This window comes from Ciona robusta, chromosome 4 (assembly GCF_009617815.1).
Source record: "Ciona robusta chromosome 4, ASM961781v2".
In the NCBI taxonomy this organism is placed as follows: Eukaryota; Metazoa; Chordata; class Ascidiacea; order Phlebobranchia; family Cionidae; genus Ciona; species Ciona robusta.
In genome coordinates this window covers 1219937-1246012 of record NC_143238.1, presented here as the reverse complement: position 1 = coordinate 1246012, position 26076 = coordinate 1219937, and the positions used below count along the sequence as shown (strand labels likewise).

Sequence of the window (26076 nt, the reverse complement as noted above, 5' to 3'; positions counted from 1 at the left end):
AAAAACATATTACGAACACTGGTGATATATATACAAAATAAAACTTGTACTTGTTAATAAATTTTACAAACTATATCTGTTAGAAGAATTTGTCACTCATGTTCCTTCAGTTACGATAGCAGTGTCAATAGTAGTGTCCCCTTGCTCCTTTGACACTTTCCGATGTCGGGCAATGTGGCCAAGAGTATTTGATCCGACCGTTGAATTTGTACCGGGCCCTTTTGCGCGTGCGTCGTAACGCTACTGCGCATGTGCAATAGGTTGAAACAAATCCAGTAGGGCGGAAGAAGATGGGATACTTTGCCAAACGAGACTTTTTAATTTTTTTACGGACCCCATTAAAGCTAAGGACGCAATAAAAGCACACAGGTGCCGTGGCGTAGTGGTTAGCGGGCCTGCCTGTAAACAATAGGTAATGGGTTCAAAGCTCGGCCTGCTACCATTGTGGGCGTATGTGTCCTTGGGCAAGACACTTAACGGCAATTGCTCCAACCCAGTGGCCACTAATGGTTTGTCCAAATTAACAGCAATATATAAAAAAATAAAAAATAAATCCCCAAAAAATAATTACCCACAAAGTAACATACATGGTAGCTCGTAAGTTGGCACGAGGTGTTAAACCCGTGTTATAACGACTGTCGTTTTCCGTTAAACCCGTGTTATAACGACTGTCGTTTTCCGGCCACGCGAGGATAAAGTAAGTTACATTCATTTATTCATTCACTTTATCCAAAACAGTTTTTCAATATTGTAACATCGATGAATGGGTACCGGAAAAAGAAGATTTTTAAAAGAGGCACGTCTTACGCCGAGTCTTCTCCCACCATGCTATAAAAAATGGGAATTCCAGGCATACTAAAACATTCGCTCGTACAACTGTGCGACTTTGTACTTTGACCGTTTGTATAGTTTTCAAACTATAAAAGAAAATTTAATTGTTTCGGATTTGTTACAATGATTGCTTTTTCTTTGTGAATTTATATAAAATAGATAAAACATAGACTTCCTATGATTTAATTTGCCTTAACCAATCGGATAAAGCGTGACCACCGTACAGGACGTAAAAAATGGCTTATCGTCTTGGCTTTACCCAAATAAAACGATGACATATATGTTGTGAGTCCCGCGTATGTTGTACGCTCTATAGGAATTACTATCAACTCAGCTTTTAAACCGGCGTATTGATAAAGAAATGAAAAAATTACCCACAGAGTTACAAGTTAAATGAATAAATGAAAAGTTAAACAGCCACGAGGTGTATAGTATAGGATGGGAGAAGAGGGGACATCTTTAGTACATAGTATAAAAATATCCTAATCGTGTTCAAACAATTAACAACGCTACATGAGAGCCGTTAGGATACGGTGTTAAAAATTTCTTTCTTTACAATGGCAGTCGTGGAGATACGGTTTTAAAAAGTTCTTTACCCTCTACAAAATGGGACGAGATAATAGAATGTAAAGGTGTTCCATCTTTCCCGACCCTACTATATAAAACAGAACACGTGTTTTAACAACCGCTGCCGTTTTTCAGACACACCGTGGTAAATAATTGCTTTATTAGTAATGGTGCTGAACTATTTACGGCAAGGCAACACATTTTGCTGTGTACGATTATGTGACGAAACGAATATGTGTATACTAATGCAATGCAATGTTTTAAATTTTACATAAGTGTACCCTTTAAATAGTTTGTTCTTTGTTAACTTGAGTAGGATTTTTTTTTAACATGCTTTAATCTTTGGACCAATCTACTTTAAGGCCGACTTCCTTATTCTACGGGTTGTGTCTTTACGCCAGTTTTCTTCTGTTTAGAATTTTAATGTTGTTTAATTGAAATGATTTTACTATTGTTATTACCTTCTATAGGTTGCACCCGATTTGTCCAAAATGATTATTTATTTTTATTGTTTTGTTCTTTTTCGCCAATCGTGCAGTATAATATTCTTTGCAGATAACCATTTGCTCTCTTTTTCTAAAAACATATTTGCATTTTTGATCCGTAAGGGTGCACCAAAGAGTAGAATCGTTTTGTAAACAGAAGGCGAGAACAAGGCAAGTCAAATGTTGTGCAAATACGCTCAAAGTAAGTCTGTTTACTTATTTTACTCCAGGTATTGAGGTTGAGAAGCCCGTCTGAAAGCTTTAGTTGTATATTTTATTTAACTGCCTCATTTTAACATAATTCTTTTGTTTTTTATCCCCTGTCTGCGTTTAATTGAAGCTTACATATTATTTTACAATATGTTTTACCATAAAGGATAGATAATGTTGTAAATAAACATGGCTGGAGCTGAATCTGCTGTACACAGAGTTATTGTCGAAAAGCCAAGTATTCCAGAAAGATTAATCAATGGAAGCAAATTTATTAAATGGCCCAAGTCAGACAATGATGTAAGTTTACCTACTGCAGTATTTTGTGTTTTTGTATCAGTATTATTAAACTTGCATTTGGTATTTTAAGCCATTTATCCTATGTGTAACTTTAAGTTTTCTGCAAAAAGTTGCACAATTTTGCAAATTGGTAGAAACATTTTTTTTGGTCATTAACTTGACCACCTTAAGAAATATATATATATAGGCTATTCTAACTTATATTTATTATTTACTTTTCTTACTGTTGCCTCAATAGTGAAATCTATTCTGTTGCAGGATTCCATCATTGCTGTGCAGGTTACGTTAAAAATTGATCCGAAAGGTCACATCATATACTGGCAAGAACCTGGAAGGGTAAGTCTTTTTGCCCACTTTTAATTTTACACACCAAAAATAAAAAAAAATTAAGAAAATCACTGAATTTATAGTATTTTATATACTAAATATGGTTATAGGTGTATTACGTTAAAGTGTGCCTGAGTGCTATTCAATTGTTGCAGTAAACTCATTTACTTTACACCAGATCGGATAATTTAGTTTTTGCACACAGCATTTTTGATCATATATTTGGTTAAAACATTTGTTTTGTCTTAAAAAATTAACACAATGTTTAGTAAAAATAAAGGTGTAATAGCTTTTGGATTGTCGTTGCATTTAAAATGCATGTGGTAAATCAAGTATATACCTATCCTATGTCTTATAATATAGCTAATTTTTTATAATCTTATATTTAATTTTTTTATAAACAAACTTGGTTTATTTCAGGATACCGAATGTTTAGAAATTTCAAGCATAAGGGATACTAGGGTTGGGAAGTATGCAAAGGAACCAAAGGTGAGTTTAAATTTCTACTTTGTATTTTTATAGTGCAGCAAATGTGTACAAAAATCATAAGCTTTTTATTCTCCATGCACGATTCGATATTTTGACAGTAAAATGTGGAACATAAGAGATATTAAAATAACCCTGAGAATATAATGTTCTTGGCATTTTAACATGGTAATATTTACAATTATAGGCATATAATGCAAGATAATGAGCCCCATTAACAATCAGTCTAAGTTAATACTGTGTGACTCATAATATAGCTAAGTAGACATCAGGAACTGACGATGCTTTTACATAGAACTCTTCCTTTGTTTTTGCTCAGAAAACCAGCAGCATAAAGTACACCAATTTACCTCGTATGTTTATTAATAGATTTATACAATACTACAGTGTGTTACAAACTACTGTTGTCAGGTTCTTCATATAATATAAATAATATGCAAAAGTTTTTTCAAAACTTTCATCTCCAATTTATGTTTAAGCTTCCACAGACGGGCTCATATAACAAACTTGTGTTTGAATCAAATTATATGCTTGGTTTAGCATGACTTTTAATGAAGATGAAAATAATTAACACTGATCAGTGATCCGTGAATGTTACAGCATTTTGTTTTAGTCAAATCTAACAATTTTTTGTTTCTGTCAATAGTCAAACAGTTGAAAAATACTTTTATATATTTGATTTCTGTTAGTTGTGTAATTTATGTATATGTATAGACTACTTGTTATTTTATATAATATTATATTATATGTTTTATTTACTATTTTAATAATCAAAATGACAATTATAAATTGATTGGGTTTTTCCATAATGAATCATAACATTTGTAGACACATGCAAGATGCAGCGTGTTAAAAATATTAGATCTATATATATATATCAACACTCCTTGATCCAAATAATTTGTTTTGATGCAACCTGTACCACAATTAATGTGGTTGGTTTTAAATTCTATTTATTTTCAATTTCTAAACTCCAGCAAGAAAAGCTTGAAAGATCGGCTCAAAATAGTGGGGTGAGAAATTGTGATTGTGTTGTGCTCATACATCATTGCTGCTATGTTTATGGAGCATTCAATGATTTACATTGCTTTGTGGTGATTGGCATCTTTTATTTTTGCATGACTAATAATATTATTGCGCGCACATGGTCACGATGATGTTCATTTATTTATGTATCTTATACCTTGTTAAATGCGGTGCTTTATGTGTTAACATGTTTAACAATGCTTTACAATGTTTTATCAATCTGTTGTGCGTTTGAAAGCATAACTAATCACTTTTTTTTACTAGATACTGATAAATACTGGTAGGCTGTAATTAGAGTTTAAATATTGAATTTGAGATATTATTTTCCATCTGGAAGTCATATCTTTAGCATATGTTTTGTCTTTTTATATTTAAATCGCACATTTTTTACTAAAACGTATTGTATAGTAGTAGGGTAAGGTAGGCCAAAATAAAAAGGACTTTGTGACACATATTTACCACTTAAACTCCTAGTCCTATGCAAATGTTTAGTTTTTAAAATATGTGAAACATTACCACCGAAAAAATGTTTTACTTAGTTTGTGTTTGATTATCATGAAGCTTATGATATAGTCCATGTATTTTGGTTTGCAGAAGCCAATGCTTATTCTTATGCAATAATCCTACAATGCCTTTGTAAACGACTAATCCTCTAAAATTCATAAGCCCGTATCACCTGAAACGCAGATATGTTTGGCAGAAATACATTAATTATTGAAAATATGATAAGTCATAGTCATATGCATTGTTGGCCAAGCATAAGAGTTTATAATTAAACATGGATGACGAAGCACCTGAAGAAATTCGCTTTATTTGCAGTAAATAATAAAATATTCTCAGAACTATACTTTAGTTCCAATATTTGCATTTTTTATGTACGTAAAATTTATAAGACGTGTTTACTGTTACTGCTCACACATTTTTTGTAGTTGCGTTTACGTTTGCAAATTCGGTGACCACTTTTATCAAACCGCTGGGATATCTTTTGCCCAAAAACTTTAGATGGTTTGTTTTTATCATACATGCATGGGTGATAGGGTGGCTGTGGTTATGCATTCATTATACATATCATGCTACACATTATCCTGGTTGTTGTTTTGCACCATTAAACTGCTTCATTACATTATTTGTAAATAAAACTTAGGCTTTATAATTTAAAAAGCATTTTATGATTGAGGGTTGCAACTTGCAATAGTACCGAAAACATTTTGAATTTTTTATTTTTCACAATAGACTGAATTTTTCAAATGCATTATTTTGTATAAAGTAAAGCGTTATAGTGTATAAGATTAACGGTTAAATCTTTAAATTACTACCGGCCAACATTATTTAATTTGAAAGCACCTGCAACAATAAATATATAAATAGTGGGCCTAAATATATTTCATAAAATTAAAAGTGAATATTCTTACAGAGAAGCAATTATAAACAGTTTTTTTTCATTTTTTTTGTATTTACAGCTAGCCAAAAATTATTTTTTTTGTTAGAAATTATTTATCGAGTTTTGTAACAATCTAGTTTAACCCTTGATCATGAAAAAGCTTAAATTATATGGTACTATGGGCCTATGGGGTAAGATGGATACCTTTAGTTTAGCACATAATATCTCATATTACTTAATTCTACAACTAATAATTAACAATGCTCTTCCAATGAGTCCCAAAGATGTATAATAGAATGAAAACATCTAAACATGTACCATCCTACCCCAGCCTATTACGCATGACATTTATTTTCATTAACACATGTTGGTATATTTCCTTTTCACCTTAGGATCCACAACTCATTAAGATGGTATGCAACTCATCAGTTCCGGTGGTTGAGAAATGTCTCACGATCGTGTACGGTGTCAAGCTGGTTGAGCTTTCCTTTCTAAACTTCATCTGTGTTGAACTAGATCCCCAACAATGTGTCAAGGTTCGTAATATCACCTGTTTTCCTATTTATGTATACATTGGTGGCGTGTTTGCAGTGGTGTTTAGATACCTAAATAGGCTTGTGTATCTGCTGGCTTGACTGTTTCATATATTATCATGTTCAGTGGATCTAAAGACATCTGTAATGTTTAAATTAATACATAATTAAAGCAATCTCTTAAATCTGTTGACTTGTAATTCAATATCAGTAAATCAATATTTTTAAAATTAATTTATGGTTAAAAAACTGTTTTAATTATTTTATGGTTAAAAGTCGTAAAACATTTACAAGTAAGCAAACATACATTCTTTACAAGTAAGCAAACATACAGTTTTGACAGAAGATTAATAGTAGTTTGTATGTCATTACCGCCATACATAATTTGGCATGTAATAAGTCTTGGCAATGAAATCCATAATAACTCATAACCCTGTCATGCAAATCTCATGTTTTCTGTCAGGTTGCTATTTGTAATGTTTATTAAAATATAGTTGTTTGCACAGTGTTTTTTTGTGTATTGTTAATACTCAAGTTAACTCAATTTTTGTCATGTTTTACCTATGTTGTGTTTCTTAGATGTGAAAGCAATTGATATAATTTTCATACTAAAGTATATTGTTCAATGTTCACGTATGAAGCATTGCTTATCTAAAAATAGCGGTTACCATTCCTACTCTGAACAGCTTGTGGTAGGAAATACATGTCCAATTTTTCAATTGATCTATTATGCAATCCACAATGCCTAACTGAGGCTGTGGTTGAACACACAATTATTATATTATGTTTTCAAACACTGTTATTGCTTGAGACTCAAAGTTGGGTGTATGCATATAATATTTCAATAATATGGTTTTTCAATAATATGGTTTGTCCCTTCTGTTCTTTACATTTCCATTGTTTACTAATCAAGTGAGAAGCATTGTGTATTCTTTACATTTAAAAGATTGTTTTTGATTTAATAAATGATGTCAAAGTAATATGGTTGTTCAGCCCCCCTTCGTCCGTATACAGTGAGTCACCTGGTGCAGCCAAAATCTAACCACCCACCTAACCTACATTAGATTACAGTATTGCTAGTTTTGAGATATTTCTGAAATAAATAATGCAAGCTGTTAGTGGGTCTTTAAATGTGATGGCCTACAAAAAAATGTATTTTACTGCAATGTCCTATTGAATATTTCCAATGAAAACAAGATTTATTTTGGTCGTTTTAGGAATGGGCCGATTTTCTTTTGGAGCTTGCTTATCATCCATGTACACGACATATATCAGTGCAAACATCTATAGAGAAAGCGTAAGTAACACCACTAATATTAACTACACATGTAGTGTAAGGTTTCTTATCTGTTCGTACTTGTATTTAAACTAAGCATTCAGGCAATAATTAACTACTTATTATCTTTAACCCCCTTAATGTGTTTAATAAATGTGCATTTAAAAGCTTTCAAAGTGCTGTCACTGTATTACGTTTTTTCATTAAGCAATCATTGTACTTTTACTAAAACCAATTAAAATCGACTATCTGTAATCACCTCTTGGGATACTAGCTTTAAAGTGTATATTGAGTTACATACAAACCTTAATGTAACCAAAGGTGTAAAAAATATATATTTATATTAAAAAAACAAATGTTAAAATGAAGTATTTAGTTGACTGTCCTACTACTATTGGTTTGTGTGAATCGTTTGAAATGTAAATCTTTCTTTATTACTTGTTGATCGTTGTGAGTAGTTGCTATTCACAATGAACCAGCGTCTGCTTTTGTTTACATTGGCCTGTTTCAGAGGTGTATGAATCATTGCTGCTGGTAGTTATTGAATATTGCTATTCTTAGAATTCTCTAACATTAGCACATTGCATATACAAACATGATCAAAATGCTTTTCGCTGATTAAATTTTCATGTTTCCACCTCTATTACTGTGGTTTCCGAAACACAAGCATTGTTTGAATCGTATAACAGACAATACTGGCACATAAAGCATTTTCTTTTAAAACGGCAAAATAATTACATTCCTTATTTGCATTAAACCTTTCATTTTTTGACACACAATTATTTATATTAATTACTCTCTTTGAGTTAACTAGACAAAACAAACCAGGGGTTTGACATTTAATGAATTATTAAATACATCTATATTGCAAACTATAAGTTGATTGGTTGACAGGACCGGTAAGGTGTAAAGTTTCTATATATATGTAATATATATACCATATATGCAAACCGTATGCTTAAAAGTGCAGAAGATGTTTTCCTGGGTTAGATAAGTTCAGACAGAATAACACGTAGCCACGTTGGTTTGCACAAATTTTGCATCGTCATGTTTCACTAAATTTTTACGTTTAATTTAAAACCTGCTCATTTACTATTAACCAGAATAATATTAACCATACAATAACGGTAACGTACCCATGTATTCTTAACACAAATGGTGGTTGTTAATGGTACGAGATGTGTGACCCATGTCATACATCCTTTTTATTTCAATTAAAAAGTACAGTGCGTGATGCTATATATATATACTGCAGTGTACATACATATGTTAATATATAAAACTGTGCAGGCTAACTGTATGTGCTCGCGTTGCTGTTTAATATATTATCATGTTCAGTGGATCTAAAGACATCTGTAATGTTTAAATTAATACATAATTGAAATTTGAAGCAATCTCTTAAATCTGTTGACTTGTAATTCAATATCAGTAAATCAATATTTTTTAAAATTAATTTATGGTTAGAAAACCTTTTTAATTATTTTATGGTTAAAAGTCGTAAAACTTTTACAAGCAAGCAAACATACATTCTTGGTATTACAAACCTCTTTAACTAAGTCAATAAGTTAAACGATCCATAAACTTTACTATTTAAACCCATTACTGTATTTTGAGTGTACTTATCTGAGGAATCATTGAATTTAGTATTCTTATGCTAACATTATTTATATTTTAACATTTTTAACCAGTTTACAAGTTTTAGTATTATTACGTTTTTTATACTTAATACATTTACATTGAGCATGCAATTCTAAGCATAATGTGAAGATATACTATTACAAACACTTTTTAAATTGTACAAACATATAATACAAATATACCTATTATGTAATTTTGCTTCAGCAAACCTTGGTTTAACTACATTTTTTATCGATCAATGTAAAAACATACATACATACACACTATGATAATTTATCAACATACAAACATTATCTTCTTGACCAACATGAAACTATACGTCATTTAAGGACAAAAGCATCAGCACTGACCCTTAAATATATTGCTTGTTTCTCCATACAAAGCAAATATTAACTATTGGTATTTTTTAAGAAAGAATGCTGGCTTACTTAATCAATATCGGTTGTTAAAATAACATTTGTTTCTTGTTTACCGTCTATTTAACAACCTTTTTTAACAGATACACCCGGTTAAAACTAGAAACAAATCAGTTTGGGGAAATTCCTGTGAAAAAGTAAGGTTATTGCGTAATTTCTTTAAACGGAAAATTTTAACACTCATTTGCATTTACAGATTGATAAAAGTACTTGGTGGTAAAATAAAGAGAGTGAACCATGCATTGGCATCAGTGGGACTTGTACCTGGCAGGGTATGGATAAGTTGTATCAAAAATCATACATATTTTGTAATATTTGATCTGAAATAGGAGACTCTCAGCAAATTGTTTTTTCAACCTTAAATTTTTGTATATTTTTATCAACTTGGTTTCTGTAACACTGTTTACGTCATACCAAATATAAAAAAATAAATATAAAAGTTAATTTATCATTTACACAGCACTTGCTGAGATGCTAATATAGATATTATGACAATGAGTGGTTAAATAATCTTATTTAATTTACAGACTGATGTTTCAATTAAACCAGACGACTTTCATTTATCTGGATTTAAAAAGTTGCTCCAGTTATGTTGTCTTCGGCCAGAGTTGGACTCGGTGTTTTCAAAATTGTAAGTTTTTACGTTTAATGTTTAATTTAAGGGCAACTAATGGGGTAGCCGTGGAAAAGAAAGTGTGTATTATGTTATAACTTGCTGATTCAACATAATAAAAACTTTACAAATTTGTGAACATTAAAAAGTAAATTGTACGTTAGATGTTTATAGAGACTTTGTTGTTGATTCCACTGTTACTGTTAAGTTGTTTTAATTAATATGAAGCAGTCCTTCATGTTTGCTGTAAAATAAAGGTCAATAATGAGTCACATCTGTTCACTCTTTTCTTTAGCGTAGCATGTTTATTTATAGTGAGTTATTCATTGTTTATTCCAATAATTTGAGAAACTTTCTCAAATCCCTTCTTATTTCTTGAATGTTCTTTGTTTACTACCAAATTGGATGAGAAAATAGAATAAAAGGGTGTCCCATCTTCCCCCACCTTACTATATCTACAATAAATATAGTTATTAATTACAAGCATGGACAAAACTAACCATACCCCAACACACAGAGGTACAGGTGCAAGAAGAATGTATGTATCGCACCAAAAGTTTAAGGACTTCATTAACAATGAACAGAGGGATCCAAAGTTAAATGATTTGCTTTACCCGTTTCATACGGATGACCAAGCACAGGATGCAATCACTAACTTTGAACCAAATGAAATGTTTGCTACCAAAGGTAATACCTATTCCATTCTATTCTACCAAATGTAATGCATTTTTGCTAGCAAAGGTAATGTATGTTCTATTCTAAATAGAAAAGGTAATGCCTACATTTTATCTGGCTTTAAAATGGTCTTCATATTGTTGTGATAGTTTGTTGCGTTTGCTTATAGTGGTTCATGAAATGTTTTTATAGCATTTTCATGAAATGGCTTTTTAACTAAAAGTTTAGTCACGTAACCTTTACTTTTAAATGGCTTTATGTCGATTTTATTTTGGCCTCCAAAATTTTTTTAAATGGTACAAGTTTTTTGTGTAAATGTGGCTTTTTTATATCTATGACACAATATTTATGCATAAATGTGTATTTTTAAAATGAATCAACACTGAATGCATAGACTGGACCAGAAAAAATATATATTTTACCAAAAATTACCAAAACCCCGAAAAACATGGTTGCTATTGTAGTATATTTTCCAGGTCAGTTAACATTGGAAGGTCTGGACGCTTATCTTCAATCCGATGACAACCTTATTGTTGGTTTGGATAAATTTGCTGAACATCAAGCAATGAATGCACCTCTGTCTCATTACTTCATCAATTCTTCTCATAATACATATCTAACCGGTAGGGAATTGTATTTAAACTTTGTGAATTTCATATTTGATAGATGTTAGTATGTTTACAATACCAAATAATACAGAATATTTATAAATATTACTTGTAGGCTTTACAACACTTTGTTCATTTTAAAATATTTTCAGCTTTTATTATTATTTTCGGTAAAAAACAATAATTTTCTTCATATACCTTGTTGCCAAATGTGGCATATGCACCTAACACTCAATTAAAATCCTGATTTAGGTGCGTAACTGAGGTGTTAAAGAACATGTCACCCCTGTTTTTTGGTTGAGACCTCATGCACCCATAAAAAAAGACACTGGAAGCCCATAACATTCTGCATATAACACATTTGCATCATCCAACACCCAGGTACTCAATTAAGAAGCAAATCATCAGCCGAAATATATCGGCAAGTTTTGCTCACTGGATGTCGCTGTGTGGAGTTGGATTGTTGGGAGGGGGACGAGGAGCCCGTGATCAACCATGGATTTACTCTTTGTACTCACGTCCTCTTCCGTGAAGTAATTGAAGCAATCAATGAAAGTGCGTTCAAAACTTCACCTTACCCTGTGGTTCTATCATTTGAGAATCATGTTGACAAGTATGTAATGTTGCTTACTGAAATTAATAATGATATGTGGTTATAGATATTAATAATATAATAAAATGATGTGTTGTATATAAAGTATTAAGATTGGTAACTTTGTGTTATAGCTGTTATATTTTAATTTTTGAAACTCTTGACTTGAGCTAATATGTTTTTTTTTATAATTCTGTCCTTTGTACTATTTAAAACAAACAACAAAATGTTAAAACTGTTTAATGCTGAGCTTCTTATTTGTTGCTCATGTAATAAGCATAACTTTCATGGATATTTTTACCTATTTATAATGTTTAAAACTTTCACTTATTTTTTAATTTGTTTTATTGCACTGTCCCAAAATCACCTTTATTTTATCATGCCAATTTTACTCTGTAATACGCTACAGGCTACCACTGTATTTTTACATACAATATCAACATGGTTGCATAATTACTGTTTGTTATCCAGTCCACAACAGCAAGCAAAGATGGCACAATATTGTCGCGATATATTTGGGGATAAATTACTGATTGACCCGCTTAGCAAGTATCCTGTAAGTTTTTCATTTGATTAAAAAGTTTAGATCTGTTTTTTAATTAAATCCCATAAGGTTTTAGCGAGGCAACTTATGATCTTTTAAGAGTGTTTGTAATGTTAGTTACCTGGTGTTTTATTGAAACTGTACATAGGAATTATAGTGTTAAAGATTTATGTAGCAAAAAATACTAAACACATCAAAATTAATGTTTTCAATTAACACAGCACATTCTGAAAACTTTGTGTGGAAGTTTTGCTGCAAATCTGTGCCTGTTTAATTGCACACCAGTGAACCAGTATATATAGGAGTACACTTAAGGATGACTAGAGTGTCACTCAACTGGTAGTTAATTAAACAAAGGAGTAGAGTAAAAGTTGACTGCGTTTGCCAAAGAGGTTTCCCATCTTTGCAGACTAGGAATGCAACTTACAACACATTTAAAATTCCTATGCAACATGCATTTCTGAATTCCTATACCGAACTGTTCGTAATAAAACTTAAATATTATTTTTCCAGATTGTTGCGGACTCAAGTCTACCTCCACCTTGTGACCTAAAATACAAAATTATTGTGAAAAACAAGAAACAACGACCAGCTGCTGAAAGTAAGATAATTATATATATATATATGTATATGTATAGTAGGGTGGGGGAAGATGGGACACCTTTAGCACAGAATATCAACATATCCTGATCATGTATTAAACAACTAACAACGGTCTATGGGAGTTGTGAGGATACGGTTTTATAATTCTTTGAAAGTTCTTTGTTTACTACCAAATTGGACGAGAAAATAGAATTAACAGGTGTCCCATCTTCCCCCACCCTACTGTATATTTTGAAATAATTTCCTAATTTTTTTTATATTTTAGCTAATCCAAAGTCACCAAATGAGGAAAGCACTAAAGGTTAGAACATTAATATTAAGTTGGTAATTTTAATTTGTTTTTGCTACAGTAAATTAATGTTACCACATATACATTATTTTTTTCATAAATGGTGTTGGTGTACAGATATTTCGTAATGAGCTGTATCTATGATACTGTTTCCTATTAAAACGAGTTATTATCATTTATACTTTATTACATTGAATATTTTTCTATTCTATATAGATAATGTACTACATATTTAATTATATAAACATGTATCCAAAATATTGTGTTAAAACCACGACTCTAACCCTGTTTTGCTTGTTACTCACTTGTGTCTTGTGCATACTTTTACCATATTGCAGACATTCATCACTACAAAACAAATTTCCTTACTGTATGTAATCTCCTAACATGAATTCACACCACAGATAAAAAACGACCATCAATCGTTTCCGAATCTCCACAATCTCCTGGGGCTGAGTTCTCCAAAGCATCTCGACGTAGTTTACACAACAGAGAAAGTTCTTCAAGCTCCCTGAGTACAGAGAAGTCCTCACGGCCGAGTTCACGAACAGAATCAGCGAATCGGAAGCAAGCAGTTGCATCCCGTGTTTCCGCAACTGTGGATGAGGTGGCAGAGACTGAAGAAGAGGAAGAGAAAGTTAATGAATCCGAGGTCATTCAAGGAGAGGACTCAAAAAAGTCCTCTTCATCTTCAATTGGATCAACTGATGCTTCACAAGAAAAATCCGACAGCAATGAAAATTCTGATAAAACGAATTCGGGTAAATCAATTTATTAAAAAAAAACGACTTCTAACTTTAGTTGTATGGTTCCCCACTTTTTTTTATCGAAGCATTTAAAAAGGTTTAAGGAACTTGCAATGTTCCATCAAAATTGGAGTTCTTTAACAAAGTTTGTAACTAAAGTTGTATTTACGAATGCAACGAAGCATATATATTATAAAATGCATTAGGTAATGTCAAATATTTTTCTAAAACTCATTATAAAAAAACACATTTTATTCTAAAAATATAAAATATTTGTATAAATTTTATTTCTACAAACTCTTAATTTTTACATTATACAAAGGTGGCGAAGAATCAAAAAGCAGCGAGCAAGATAACAGTGAAGAAAGTGGGGAGGGAGGTGAAAAGACTGAAAAAACTAACAATGCTAAAGAAACTAAAGGTATTCTTGGTTACCAACTTTATTGTTTAATTTTATTACTGTTGATAAATTTGATGATAGCTAAGTTAAAATTTTTAAAATCATTGTATTTTAGAAAGGTAATTTTATTATTCTTTGGTTGAAACTTTTATCTTTATATTTTATGACTATTTATTAGGTCGTCAAAACTTATACCAATTTACAATGTAATACTAGCCTGACTTGACTTTTATCTGTATCAATAAAACAGTCACTGGTTGTGGTGTCACGGCAACGGTCGCACAAAGAACCTAAATGGGCTTTCCGGGTGGGGTAATGGGGCAAATATGGCCTAAATCCCAGGTCCTTGACAAGGACCTTATCCATAAAGAATAAAAAATTCACAATCACTGTTTATGTTTGTTCAGCGCTAAACCACAGTGGCCGTATACTTTTCAGCAATGCATTAAATTTACTAAATTGCACACAAAATTTTTATCATTTTTTTACTTTTTCCCATTCTTTGCTAATTTAGTACTTTCAAGATTAATAGTGTATTATATCTTTTTCCTATGAAAACAGAACCATTATATATTTATAATCTTCCATTACTTTTGTAAGCTTAACAGAACCAACTTTCTGTCATTATTAGAGTTAAGGTATTAAGTCTTTAAAGATTAACTTGATTTAAGCAACATTTGACTTCTTTACAGTTTACAATACTACGATTTCTCAGGCCAAAGACTTGTTTTCTATCAGTATATGTTATTTTACTTATACAAATAAAGTTATGATAACACATCACTTATTCCATTGTCCTAAAAGTGGTTACCATTAACTTGGTTTAGTATTCAATACTTTGATTAAGACTATTGCATATAAATATGTTCACTATCTAGTATGTACTATTTTTGCTGCAAACAAAAGTACACCCCGTGATCTTAAAATGATAAATCTTCTTCACAGATGAAGACGAGGACAGTGAGGATGAAGGCAGCATCACGACACTTGATTATGAGGAGAATGCTAAGGAGTGCGGAACTGCAATGAAAGAATCAAAAGCTTACGAAGCTATGTCATCGTTAGTCAACTATGTTCAACCTGTTAGGTGAATGTTAAATGACTTTTAAAATTAACTCATTTAATAATATATTTTATTTATCCCCCGTGGCAGGGCAAGGACAGTCCTTGTAGCTCAGGTGTTCTGTTTCATACACTTCATGTTCATTTACAAGTTACCACATATGTAACTTTGTAGGTAGTAATTAATGTTTTTTTTGTTAGTTGATACAATTGCCGTTAAGTGTCTTGCCGTAGGACACATACATCCAAAATGGTAGCAATGTCAAGCCCCCAGCCCAGAACCTCTGTTCTAGAGACAAGATTTCTAACCAATGTGTAGCAGTGCCAAACTTTATACATGCATATTTATACAACATTCATCATGCATTGCTATTTTCACACAGGTTCAAATCATTTGAATTATCTGAACGAAGAAAGCGATGTTATGAAATTTCTTCATTCACTGAGTCTGCTGCTCTGCGTCTTCTTACCTTCTACCCGATGGAATTTGTGCGTTACAATCGTCGGCAAATGAGCAGGATCTACCCCAAGGGAGCTCGTGTAGATTCATCTAACTATATGCCACAGATATTCTGGAATGCTGGTTGTCAGTTTGTGGCACTTAACTTCCAAATTTTGGGTATGTTTTACTGTAGAAATATTTTTAGTATATTTTTATTTAACAATTATCAATTTATTTCTCGACAATTTAGAGTAGCTTTTTATTAGTGCGAAAAAATGACATGCAAGTAGTAAAGGGTTGGGAACCTAGGATTTAGACTTAAATACTTCTATTTTTAAATACTCTTAGTTAATTTGCTGGTATTTTAATTCGTTTGTGGTAGGCTATAGTGACTACAGGTTTAGTAAAAGCAACAACTTTATATATTACATATACCGTATCAGATATCAGATAAAAATATATTTGTTATTATTTATCACACAGATCTTGCCATGCAACTAAACATGGGCTTATTTGAGTTTAATGGTTCATCTGGTTATATTCTTAAACCTCTCCCCATGAGAAATAAAGACAAAACTTTTGACCCGTTTTCCAAGAACTTGGATGGTGTTGTAGCTACAAGTCTAAAAATTCAAGTAATTTTAATATTTATAAGATATTTATTTTTTAATTTAATAAGACTTGTAATAAATTCCGCGAATCTAACCCTGATCTGATGTACATATAGTTGAACGATTCTTGTTTAGTAAAATACAGTAATGATCTGGCGCTACGAAAACCTAACCAACAAAAATCAAGTCCAACCACTAGTAGTATATTGAATAAGACCCTATTTAAATAAGAGACTGACGATGCCATTTAGGTGAAATATATTTCTCAATTACTACTAGTGGTTGGACTTGATTTTCGTTGGTTACGTTTTCGTAGCACCAGATCATTACTTTAATAAGATTTTTATGTTTATCATGGTCTCTATGTCAACTTTAAAGTAATTCTATTGTCCAAACAATTGTTTTATTATTAATGTTTTTCTCAATTTCTATGTTCAATGTTATGTGATTTTGTGTCTTTATAAAAGCTGAGTTTGTGTGCCAGAGTGTCATTCTAATGTTACATGTGTTGGATCGAAAGGTCTTGTTATTTGGTGTGACCTTAATTGACCTTTAGTAACTTTTTACTAACTTGTTAAAATAAATCCTTTTAACAGTAGATTTTGATGTTATTTGACTTTATATAGCATTTCATTATGTAGAACGTTTTATAGTGACACGAATGAAACCATATTTCAAAAATTCAGTTTGTTTTATTTTATTACTTTGTTCCTGTTACCATAGGCAACAAACCTGGGGTGGTAGGGTGGGTAGGTCAACCCTTATTATTAGTAAACATTACAACCAAATTTAGTTTAGTTTGTTCCAAATGATGTTAATTACCTGAATATTTCATTTTTTAGATTATATCTGGTCAGTTTCTTTCCTCTTCAAAAGTAAGCACCTACGTAGAAGTGGACATGTATGGCTTACCTGCCGATACAATAAGAAAACGATTAAAGACAAAAGTTGTCGAAGGCAACTCCCTCAACCCATATTACAATAGTGAGGTGTTTACATTCAACAAGGTAACAGCTTACATATAACTTGTTATAGTCAGTAATCCTTATGTTGTAATACCCCTTTTCCAATCGTAAAAGTAATGTTCTGTTATTGTGTTCTGTAAAAGTAAGGTTTTAACTTTAAAACATAGCACTATGGGACCTAAGATTTAGGACAGGGTCGGTCCATTGTGCAAAATGTAAAATGTTTCTACCTGTTATTCAAACTGTTAACTTAAATGTTAAAAATGACCATCATTTTACCGATACTGTCATTTTTCCATTTTGCTACTTTTTTTGTTTCAATGAAAAGACGAAACAAGTTGTTTTATATTTGCACAGATCGTGCTTCCATGTATTGCTATACTACGCATAGCAGTAATGGAAACTAATGGAAGTATGTTGGGTCAACGATTCCTGCCTGTTGATGCACTTAAACCTGGTTACAGGTAATATATTTGCAACACTTTTTGCAGTTCAAATTGGTGTAACATATTTTGAACACCTTTTAAAGCTATGCTGTAATTAAAAGTTTTGTGTTACCTTTAAGGCTTATTTTTATAAGTTGAGATTTTTTATTTCAATAGTTAAAAAATGCTTTGGATAGTGTTAAACCAGTGAAGGCCCTGTAGAATTTTAGATACTGTTCCTTGTAGCGGTTACTCCACAAAAGTAAATATCTGCTGGTATTTTATCAATGTGTTTATGTATACTGCAAACTGAATGTTCTACATTATATACAGATACATCACACTTCGTAATGAGGGCAACCAACCACTAACCATGCCATCTTTATTCGTTCATCTTGAAGTTGCTGACTTTGTCCCTGAAGTGCATTTAAGTGAGTATTCTAACACACTGCGTGCACATTTATATAGTATGGTGGGGAAATTGGGAAACCATTAGCTTCAGCACATAATATCCAAGTATCCTGATTGTATTTTAAACAATAAACAACGTACTATGGGAGTCGTGAGGATACGGTTTTATAATTCTTTAAATGTTCTTTGTTTTCCACCAAATGGGATGGGAAAATGGATAAAAAAGATGTCCCATCTTTCCCCACTCTACTATTCACAATCACAACATAAGACGAAAAATACAAAAAAAAATCATTTTTACTCAGAATTTATGGAAGCACTCGCAAACCCGATCCCATTTATGAAAGAGAAAGATAGAGAGGAACAAGAGATGAAGAATCGGCAGAAAGCTCTCCAACTTCTCTTGGAGGAGGATGAGAAAGAGAAAGTTGAAGACAAACCTTTAGATTCCGATGTAAGTTCTTCAAAAAAACATATTTTAAAAGATTGAGGCTCTTTTAATTAATTTTGAAAGTTTAGCAGTTTTGTTAGGGTTTAAATATTCTCTGAAATAAAGATTTTTAATTTTAAGTTTTTTTTTATTTAAACTGTGTGGAAATGATTTTTCCTAATGTGGAAATGATTTTATTTGGATTTTTTTGAATAATTCTTCTTGTTTAACAATCGTTCCAACCATTTGTTTTACAGCTTTAAACTGTGCCGTTTAACAGTTGTTTAATACAAACTAATTACCAAAAACAAATTAGCTATCATATGCATAGCTTTTTCAAGGAGTATATAAAACAGCCATGTAAATTTGTCGAACAATTTCTATTAGAAATTATACTATACCTGCGCTGTGGCATAGTGGTTAGCGCGCCTGCCTGTAACCCATAGGTAATGGGTTCAAGGCTTGACGCTGCTACCATTGTGGGCGTATGTGTCGTTGGGTAAGACACCTAACGGCAATTGCTCCAACCCAGTGGTCACTAATGGGTTGTCCAAATTATCAGCCATACATAAAAATCCAAAAAAATAAATAATTACCCACAAAGTAACATACATGGTTACTCAAAAGCTGGCACGAAGTGCCAGCCCGTGTTATAATGACTGTTGCTTTCCGGCCCTGCGAGGATAAAGTAAGTTACATTCATTCATTCATTCACTTGATAGATACATATATACCTTGTTCATTGATAGAATGAGAGTGAAAAACCCAAACCAGCTTCAGATAAAAAAGAGAAAAAACCAACAGTAGAAACAACTACTAAGGATGGAGATTCGATTCCTTTACCTAAACCAGTAAAGGCAAGCAAGTCAAAACAGGAGAAGAATGAAGTTTTATGTAAGTAGATATATATTTACTTGCATACAGGTGTATTTATACACATATAGGGTAAATTATATTCACCATAAGATTTGTTTATTTTTATTTTGCACTGTTAATGTATATTAAATGTGCACAATGGGATAAGTGAGTATATACCTCATTTAAATATTTATACGTCCTATTTGTTTATATATAGGTTATAAGTGTGTACAAAAACTATTTTTTTTAGGTTTTTAAACTTAACCTATAATTGCCATTGTAATGTCCATTTAAGTAAAGCTGTATTCTAACACTCATTACTGGGTAATTACTTTTATATTAAACTATACAAAAATCAATAAAGTTTCTTTTAGATTACATTGTTTAATAAAGCTATTTTTTCTAAACATCTTATGTGGCCTTCAGGGGTTTAAGCTAATTAAAATCACTTCATTATCCATGCTTGTATTATTATCTCTTAATAGTCATTAGTAGTATTGCATATTGTAATGTAAACAATGTTTGGCAATTGTAGTCTAAGAGGAACTGATTTTGTATTTATTATACATTGCTAAATTGTAATTGTTTAAATTTTAAATATATATTTTAACATTAAGTTTGTTATGGTGCACAGCTGTGTACAACTCATATTATAAACTATTTTACAAAATTAATTAAAAAAAAAAATATCCGTAAAAAATAAAATGAAATTTTCAGCTTTAAAGAGACTGTCTCTACACCAAATATAAAGTTTAATTCAAGTTCTCACAGTAATAAACGTGATGTTTCTACGTAAATAACAAAATTAATTATATATTTCTTACTTCCTTGTACAGTGGAAGTATTTGAGCCACAAAACTTGAATGACTTGCGTCTGAATGAAGGTTACTTGAAAATCATCAAAGAAAGTGAGAAGGGAATAAATAAGTTGAAAAAGAAACATAAAAAGGTAACTTGGATTTAGACACTGTTTAATTATGCTGCTAACATGGTTGGGTTTAATACATGAAATTAACACTGGGAACTTTGGTATAGTAGGGTGGGGGGAGATGGGACACGTTTATCACACAATATCCAAATGTCCTGATCAGAGTTTAAATAATTAACAACAGTCTATTAAAGTCGTGATGACACGGTTTTATAATTCTTTGAATGTTCTTTGTTTACTATCAAACGAGACGAGAAAATCTATAAAAAGGTTTCTCATCTTACTCTACCAAAGTATAATTCTTCTTGAAACATTGTGTAAAACTATTTGTTTAACAAAATTAGACATTTTGTAGTTTACTGCTTAAGATTTCAAATATCCTGATCATGTTTTAAACAATTAACAACGATCTATGTGAGTCGTGGGGGTACAGTTTTATAATTCTAAAAAATGTCTTTGTTTTTTACTACCAAATGTGATGACTGATGAGTAAATATAATAAAAAATAGTCGCATGTTCCCCCACCCTACTATACAAAAAGTATAAATACAAAGTGCGTAGTATAACCTTTTTAATATTCCAGACATTTTCAAAATGTCACGGCCAGCTCTTTCCAGCACGAAGCCCATCTTTACTCAACTTATTCTTTACAAGAAGACGACTATCTGGTTCGTTCCCATTTCCCTAAACTTTGTAATTTATTATTATTTTTTAAACTTTATAACTACAAGTTGTTATCTATCAATACTACTTATTTTTCCTTGTTTGGTTTAAACGTTTTATTACACCAAAAGTTAATGTTCTATTTTATACATGGGTGAGGCCTTTTTTATTTTTCTTTTAATGGTAGCATTGTCAAACATTTAGCCTGCTAAGTATTGGTTGCGTCGCAAAGATCTAAATCTAACCACATTGTTTCTTCAACCTTTTATGAAACTATGTAATATTTGACATAATTATAGCTGCAGATGTTACAATTGACGTCAACCCTGCAATGCCCGATGAAATAAAAAAGAAAGAAATGTTTAAGTTACTTGAAGAACAATTTGATGCAGAAAAAACCTACCAGATTGAACAAACAGATAATGTAATTTAAACATAGATTGCATTTTAAAATATTGTTTTTTTTTTAGCTATAAGGCTATATTGTGTACAAATGTTTTGATGTTTTATTTGTAATATACATCAGTTGTTATTTAGTTTCTGTTTAAGTGTAGTTTAACCGTATCAAAATGACCAAAGCTTTGTATCGACAAAACTTTGGTACATTAAAATTATAATTTTATACTAAAGGAACAAAGCTATAATAAACTGGTAGCAGGAGGTGGATTGTAAATTTGCAAAATATTTACAACAACAGTTATATCTTAATAAACCTATTGTTGTCATTTTTGTTTCAGTTTGTTAGAAAATTGGAAAGTTTTGTTCGTGACCACCAGAAAGTAGAGATGGAAAGATTAACTAAAACATCTGCAAAGTAAGATAAACCGGAATATTTGTTTAAACTAACGTGACATTGTTTAGAATGCAGATACTGATTTTTCTTAATAAAATTCCGTTTTTTTTACATTACTCTTGTAGGTATTTGTAATCTTTACTTATAAAGAGTAAAATATAGTAGGGTGGGGGAAGATGGAACAACTGTGGCACATAATATCCAAATATCTTGATCGTGTTTTTTAAACAAATAACAAGGTCTATTGGAGTCGTGACGATGCGGTTTTATAATTCTTTGAATTTTCTTTGTTTACTACCAAATGGGACGAGAAAATAGAAAGAAATGGTGTCCCATCTTCCCCCAAAAAATCTACTATATAGATAAATATTACAATGCATTTGAAAAATGTATTTTTGAGAACTGATTGTAAAATAGCACTTGTTGTTCCTTGTAGAGAGCAAGCAGCTCTTCAGAGGCAGAAAGATGCGGAGAAAGAGCAAAACATCCGAGCCATCCCTGTCAATCTTGGTAAAGATGAAATTGAGAGGAAGAAGAGAGAGATCAACTCTAGTCATATCGAGGAGTGTGTCCGCATCCGTGGATCAGTGAGTTCAATAAAGATAAAGATCATTTTCGTCTTGATTAAAGTTTTTTTTAAAGTAATTTGTTTTTGTTCCGTTTTTATTGCATATGTGAGGTCCTACAGCGATATCTTAGATTTTGGTCCAATTTCACTGTGGTTCTTAACCTCTGGGTAGTGGCACAAAATGTCTTCAATACATTTGTTTGGGTTGCCTGCTAAAGTGGTAACAAACCTTTTGAGTGTTATATTTAAATACCTAAAAGTTGTTGTACTTTTTTATTAGTCCTTGCTTAATGTTTGGATTTCTGCAAAAAAATCTTATGCTGAAAACAATGGAAGTGATGTCCAAATTATCTGTTATTAAATTTGTTTTATTGTCAGTTGTTATTAAAACAAGAAGAACGTGAAAAGGAGGTTCTTTGTCAACAAGAAGAAATCTTAGCCAGTGTTGAAGATGAAAGAAAAAAGGTAAAACTTTGATTTTAATATTTACAATTTGTAAATCTGCATGCAATGCCCACAATTACCAATAATGTTGCTCCACCTAATTATCCAATACTGTGATGCAAACTATTTGAAACCATTTTAATTTCTTCGTTTGTACCAAAGTAAGGCAACTTTCTGTCGAAACCAACGATTATTATACAAATTTCGAATTTTGTTTTTTTTGCAACATATGACTTTTTTATACGGGTCAGTTATATTAAAATATGAATACCTTTGGGAGCAAAAGATAATTGAAACTTAAATATTAGTTGTTTTGGTGCTATGTGTATATATATAGAACATTTAAACAGTTGGTTATTTTCCACCCACCTACATAATTATTACCACCAGATGCTGGAGAAAATTGAGCAGGATTACCAGGAGAGCATGAGAAATGTTGAGGGGGTTTACGAAATCCGCAAATTGGAACTCAACCAGAAGAACGGTGCAGTGAGCGCCTACAATGATACGGCAGACGGTGAATATGATACTTACTTGTAACTACTACCTCTCTGCTTTGCTTATAAGTTTGCTGACGAAGCAGAAAACTCTCGTTATAACTAATTGCGGCACTTTCTAATGTTACCTCGATTAAATTATGCATTTCACTAATCCATTTTGTTCCAATGTATGGCTGCCAAAAGTACACGGAATATTTTAGTTTGAATGTAAATTTTAATTATGCATGGCCATCCTAGTTTAACGAAATTTCGATTTATTTTGATGAACATCCTTTACTATTCTCTTATGAGTAATGCTGCATTTAAGAATGAAGAATATTATGTATATTTTTAAAAGTTTTTTTAGATTGTGCAATGTATATTTACTTTTTATTAAAAATTAGTTTCATACGAAATTTTTTTGCCAAGTTTTTAAGGCCAAATTGTTTTTGCATGTATAAGTAACTCCTTGGTTCGTAGTTTTTAACCTGTATTTTTCATTGTGTAAAATGAGGTGTACCAATTTGTATTATTTTACATTTTTATTCACTGCGTTCTGTTGTTTTATATTTCGTTACCAATATTACCCATTCCCTCACAATATGCCAGACTTATAATTTCAAGTGAAAATTTTAAAATCAGTTTTAAAGAATATTTTATACCCAAAGGTAAGATGATGAATTTGTAATTTATTTGTTTACGATTGCTCACGAAATGTGCATGAATGTTATGTACGTGTTGTTTTATGTGCTGTGTAACCAGTTTCATTTCAAGGTTGTTTTGTCAATCACCAGTTTGTTTGTTTTGTCAATCACCTAACACCTTAGCAAGTACAAGATCATGGGTCACGGAATGTTGCGGTTATTAATTGTCTGATTGTTCCAGCCCTCCAAAACAGGACAGAGCTGCTTACCGTTCCACCGGTATTCGATCCAAGTAGACGGGCGTCTGGTGGTCAACTTCTCATTACTGGTGTTTAAAGTTGAAGACATCACTAACTTTATCTTGTGTCACATGTTTCTTCTGCTGTGTTACTTACACCAACGTTGCACTTGTATTGAACACATGTTTTTTTCAATTTTCCAACAACCAAACTGATTTGTCACCCATCCTATGTTCTCATTGTTTCCATTTAACTCCTATTTACTTTGGCAGGTAAACCAGCGCTGTTAGAACAGGTTGCTAATTGAAACGTAAGTGGGTTTCATTTAAAGGGCTTGCGCAATGTAAAACAGATAACTTTACTCAAAAAAGCTGTTGCGAACTTGACTAAATTATCTTCAGCGTTTTATTTCTGCATAATAATTTAATCACTGACATAGGGTGACGTGGGTGAAACTCAGTAGTCGCTGGGTTGGTTTACTTGCAACACTTTGCATGTTTTGCTTTATTTTCTTGCACGTTTTTATTCTATTTATATATCGCATGACATTTGGATGTTCTGCATGCAGAGATTGCACTTGATTATTAAGCCAGGGTGTGTGGTAAGTACCAACTTTTTGATTAAGTAATTTTGCCTTTTATTTTATTTAAATTCATGATCAACAGAAGATGACCGGAGGATGTCAGAGCCGACAACTAAAAAGCAAAAACCGAAACCCATACAGTACTCTAAGTCTAAGTCATTCGACCAGTGATTTGTGGGCAAAACGTGGATAAATTAATCAGTGCATGAAACTTTAGCTCGACGTCACATCTCAGTTTGTTATTTTACTCGGACAGTTCTGATTTTTCAAAAGTATTTGCATTGTGCAACTTAAAACCAGATTTTTCTACAATCCTGTTTATATTTAGTGTAAGTACACTTTCAACTGTTCCATTTCACAATTTTCGTCAGTTTATGCAACTTGCATTGTAATAGTGTGTGCAATAATTTACCGTGTTTTGTAAATTATAAGGTTGATATGTTTTGCAGTACAATCTAATAGAATTATATTCCATTAACTAAATACTCACATCAAATGTTTGTATTGTAATTTATGTTCCATAATGTTTTTACTCAACTTGTACGTGCTTGATATATTTCTTTAATGTATAGTACAAACCTTTGGGTTACATGTTTTTGTTTAGCCCAAACAGTCTGCTCAGCTGTTCCTAGTTTATTTTAAACACGGAATTAGCTTTTTGTAGCAGTATTAATATCTCTTATTATTTTATCTGTACATCAATCATGTTTTAAATTTACATACCTATTTACAGGCTTGCATAATTCTTGCGTGTTTTTTTCATAGCATTAGGGAACGTGTTTTAGTAGAAAACAAAGCATGTAAATAAATTGGAAACTACCATTGTGTGCAAATTAACAAAGTTACTACTATACTTGGTTGTCCAATTTATACAAATGAACGAGTTCGATTTCAAACCGTACTCGATGACTTAAGTGTCCACGCTTGCTTGTGAAAGTGTGAGATATTAAGGCGAGCGTTTGATGCTGGTGAAGAATTCTTGAAT

General features: G+C 31.7%; 1 protein-coding gene across 6 annotated transcripts; it reads left to right on the top strand.

The window, feature by feature from the left end:
• Positions 1-2177: 2177 nt before the first annotated feature.
• Positions 2178-25913, top strand: LOC149736365 (1-phosphatidylinositol 4,5-bisphosphate phosphodiesterase beta-1-like). 6 transcript variants are annotated; one of them, XR_016384975.1, is made up of 34 exons: positions 2181-2393; positions 2652-2729; positions 3141-3209; positions 4184-4219; positions 6006-6149; positions 7364-7443; positions 9560-9613; positions 9673-9748; positions 10004-10107; positions 10607-10776; positions 11241-11387; positions 11754-11985; positions 12436-12520; positions 13022-13109; positions 13377-13412; positions 13805-14161; positions 14469-14567; positions 15492-15633; positions 15992-16227; positions 16534-16685; positions 17504-17668; positions 17984-18090; positions 18385-18482; positions 18768-18916; positions 19642-19786; positions 20587-20699; positions 21262-21346; positions 21641-21765; positions 22079-22155; positions 22571-22721; positions 23081-23167; positions 23537-23663; positions 24511-24818; positions 25174-25913. XR_016384975.1 is itself a non-coding variant. In XM_089877418.1 (34 exons), exons 1-33 carry the CDS (start codon positions 2283-2285, stop codon positions 24813-24815), a joined length of 3960 nt encoding a protein of 1319 aa, XP_089733544.1. In that variant the 5' UTR covers positions 2184-2282; the 3' UTR covers positions 24816-24818; positions 25174-25913. The 6 variants fall into 6 exon arrangements, 5 of the variants coding, with proteins under 5 accessions (XP_089733542.1, XP_089733543.1, XP_089733540.1 ...); XM_089877418.1 differs by having other exon boundaries at positions 2184-2393; positions 24781-24818; XM_089877416.1 differs by having other exon boundaries at positions 2178-2393; positions 21647-21765; positions 24511-25913.
• Positions 25914-26076: the final 163 nt, after the last annotated feature.

Bases quoted from the DNA above. Each gene is read 5' to 3' on its own strand.
- LOC149736365 (XM_089877414.1), top strand. From the start codon at position 2,283: ATGGCTGGAGCTGAATCTGCTGTACACAGAGTTATTGTCGAAAAGCCA. The intron at 9,749-10,003 runs GTATGGATAAGT...TTTAATTTACAG, and splicing joins TGGGACTTGTACCTGGCAGG to ACTGATGTTTCAATTAAACC. The intron at 19,787-20,586 runs GTAAGTAGATAT...TTCCTTGTACAG, and splicing joins GGAGAAGAATGAAGTTTTAT to TGGAAGTATTTGAGCCACAA.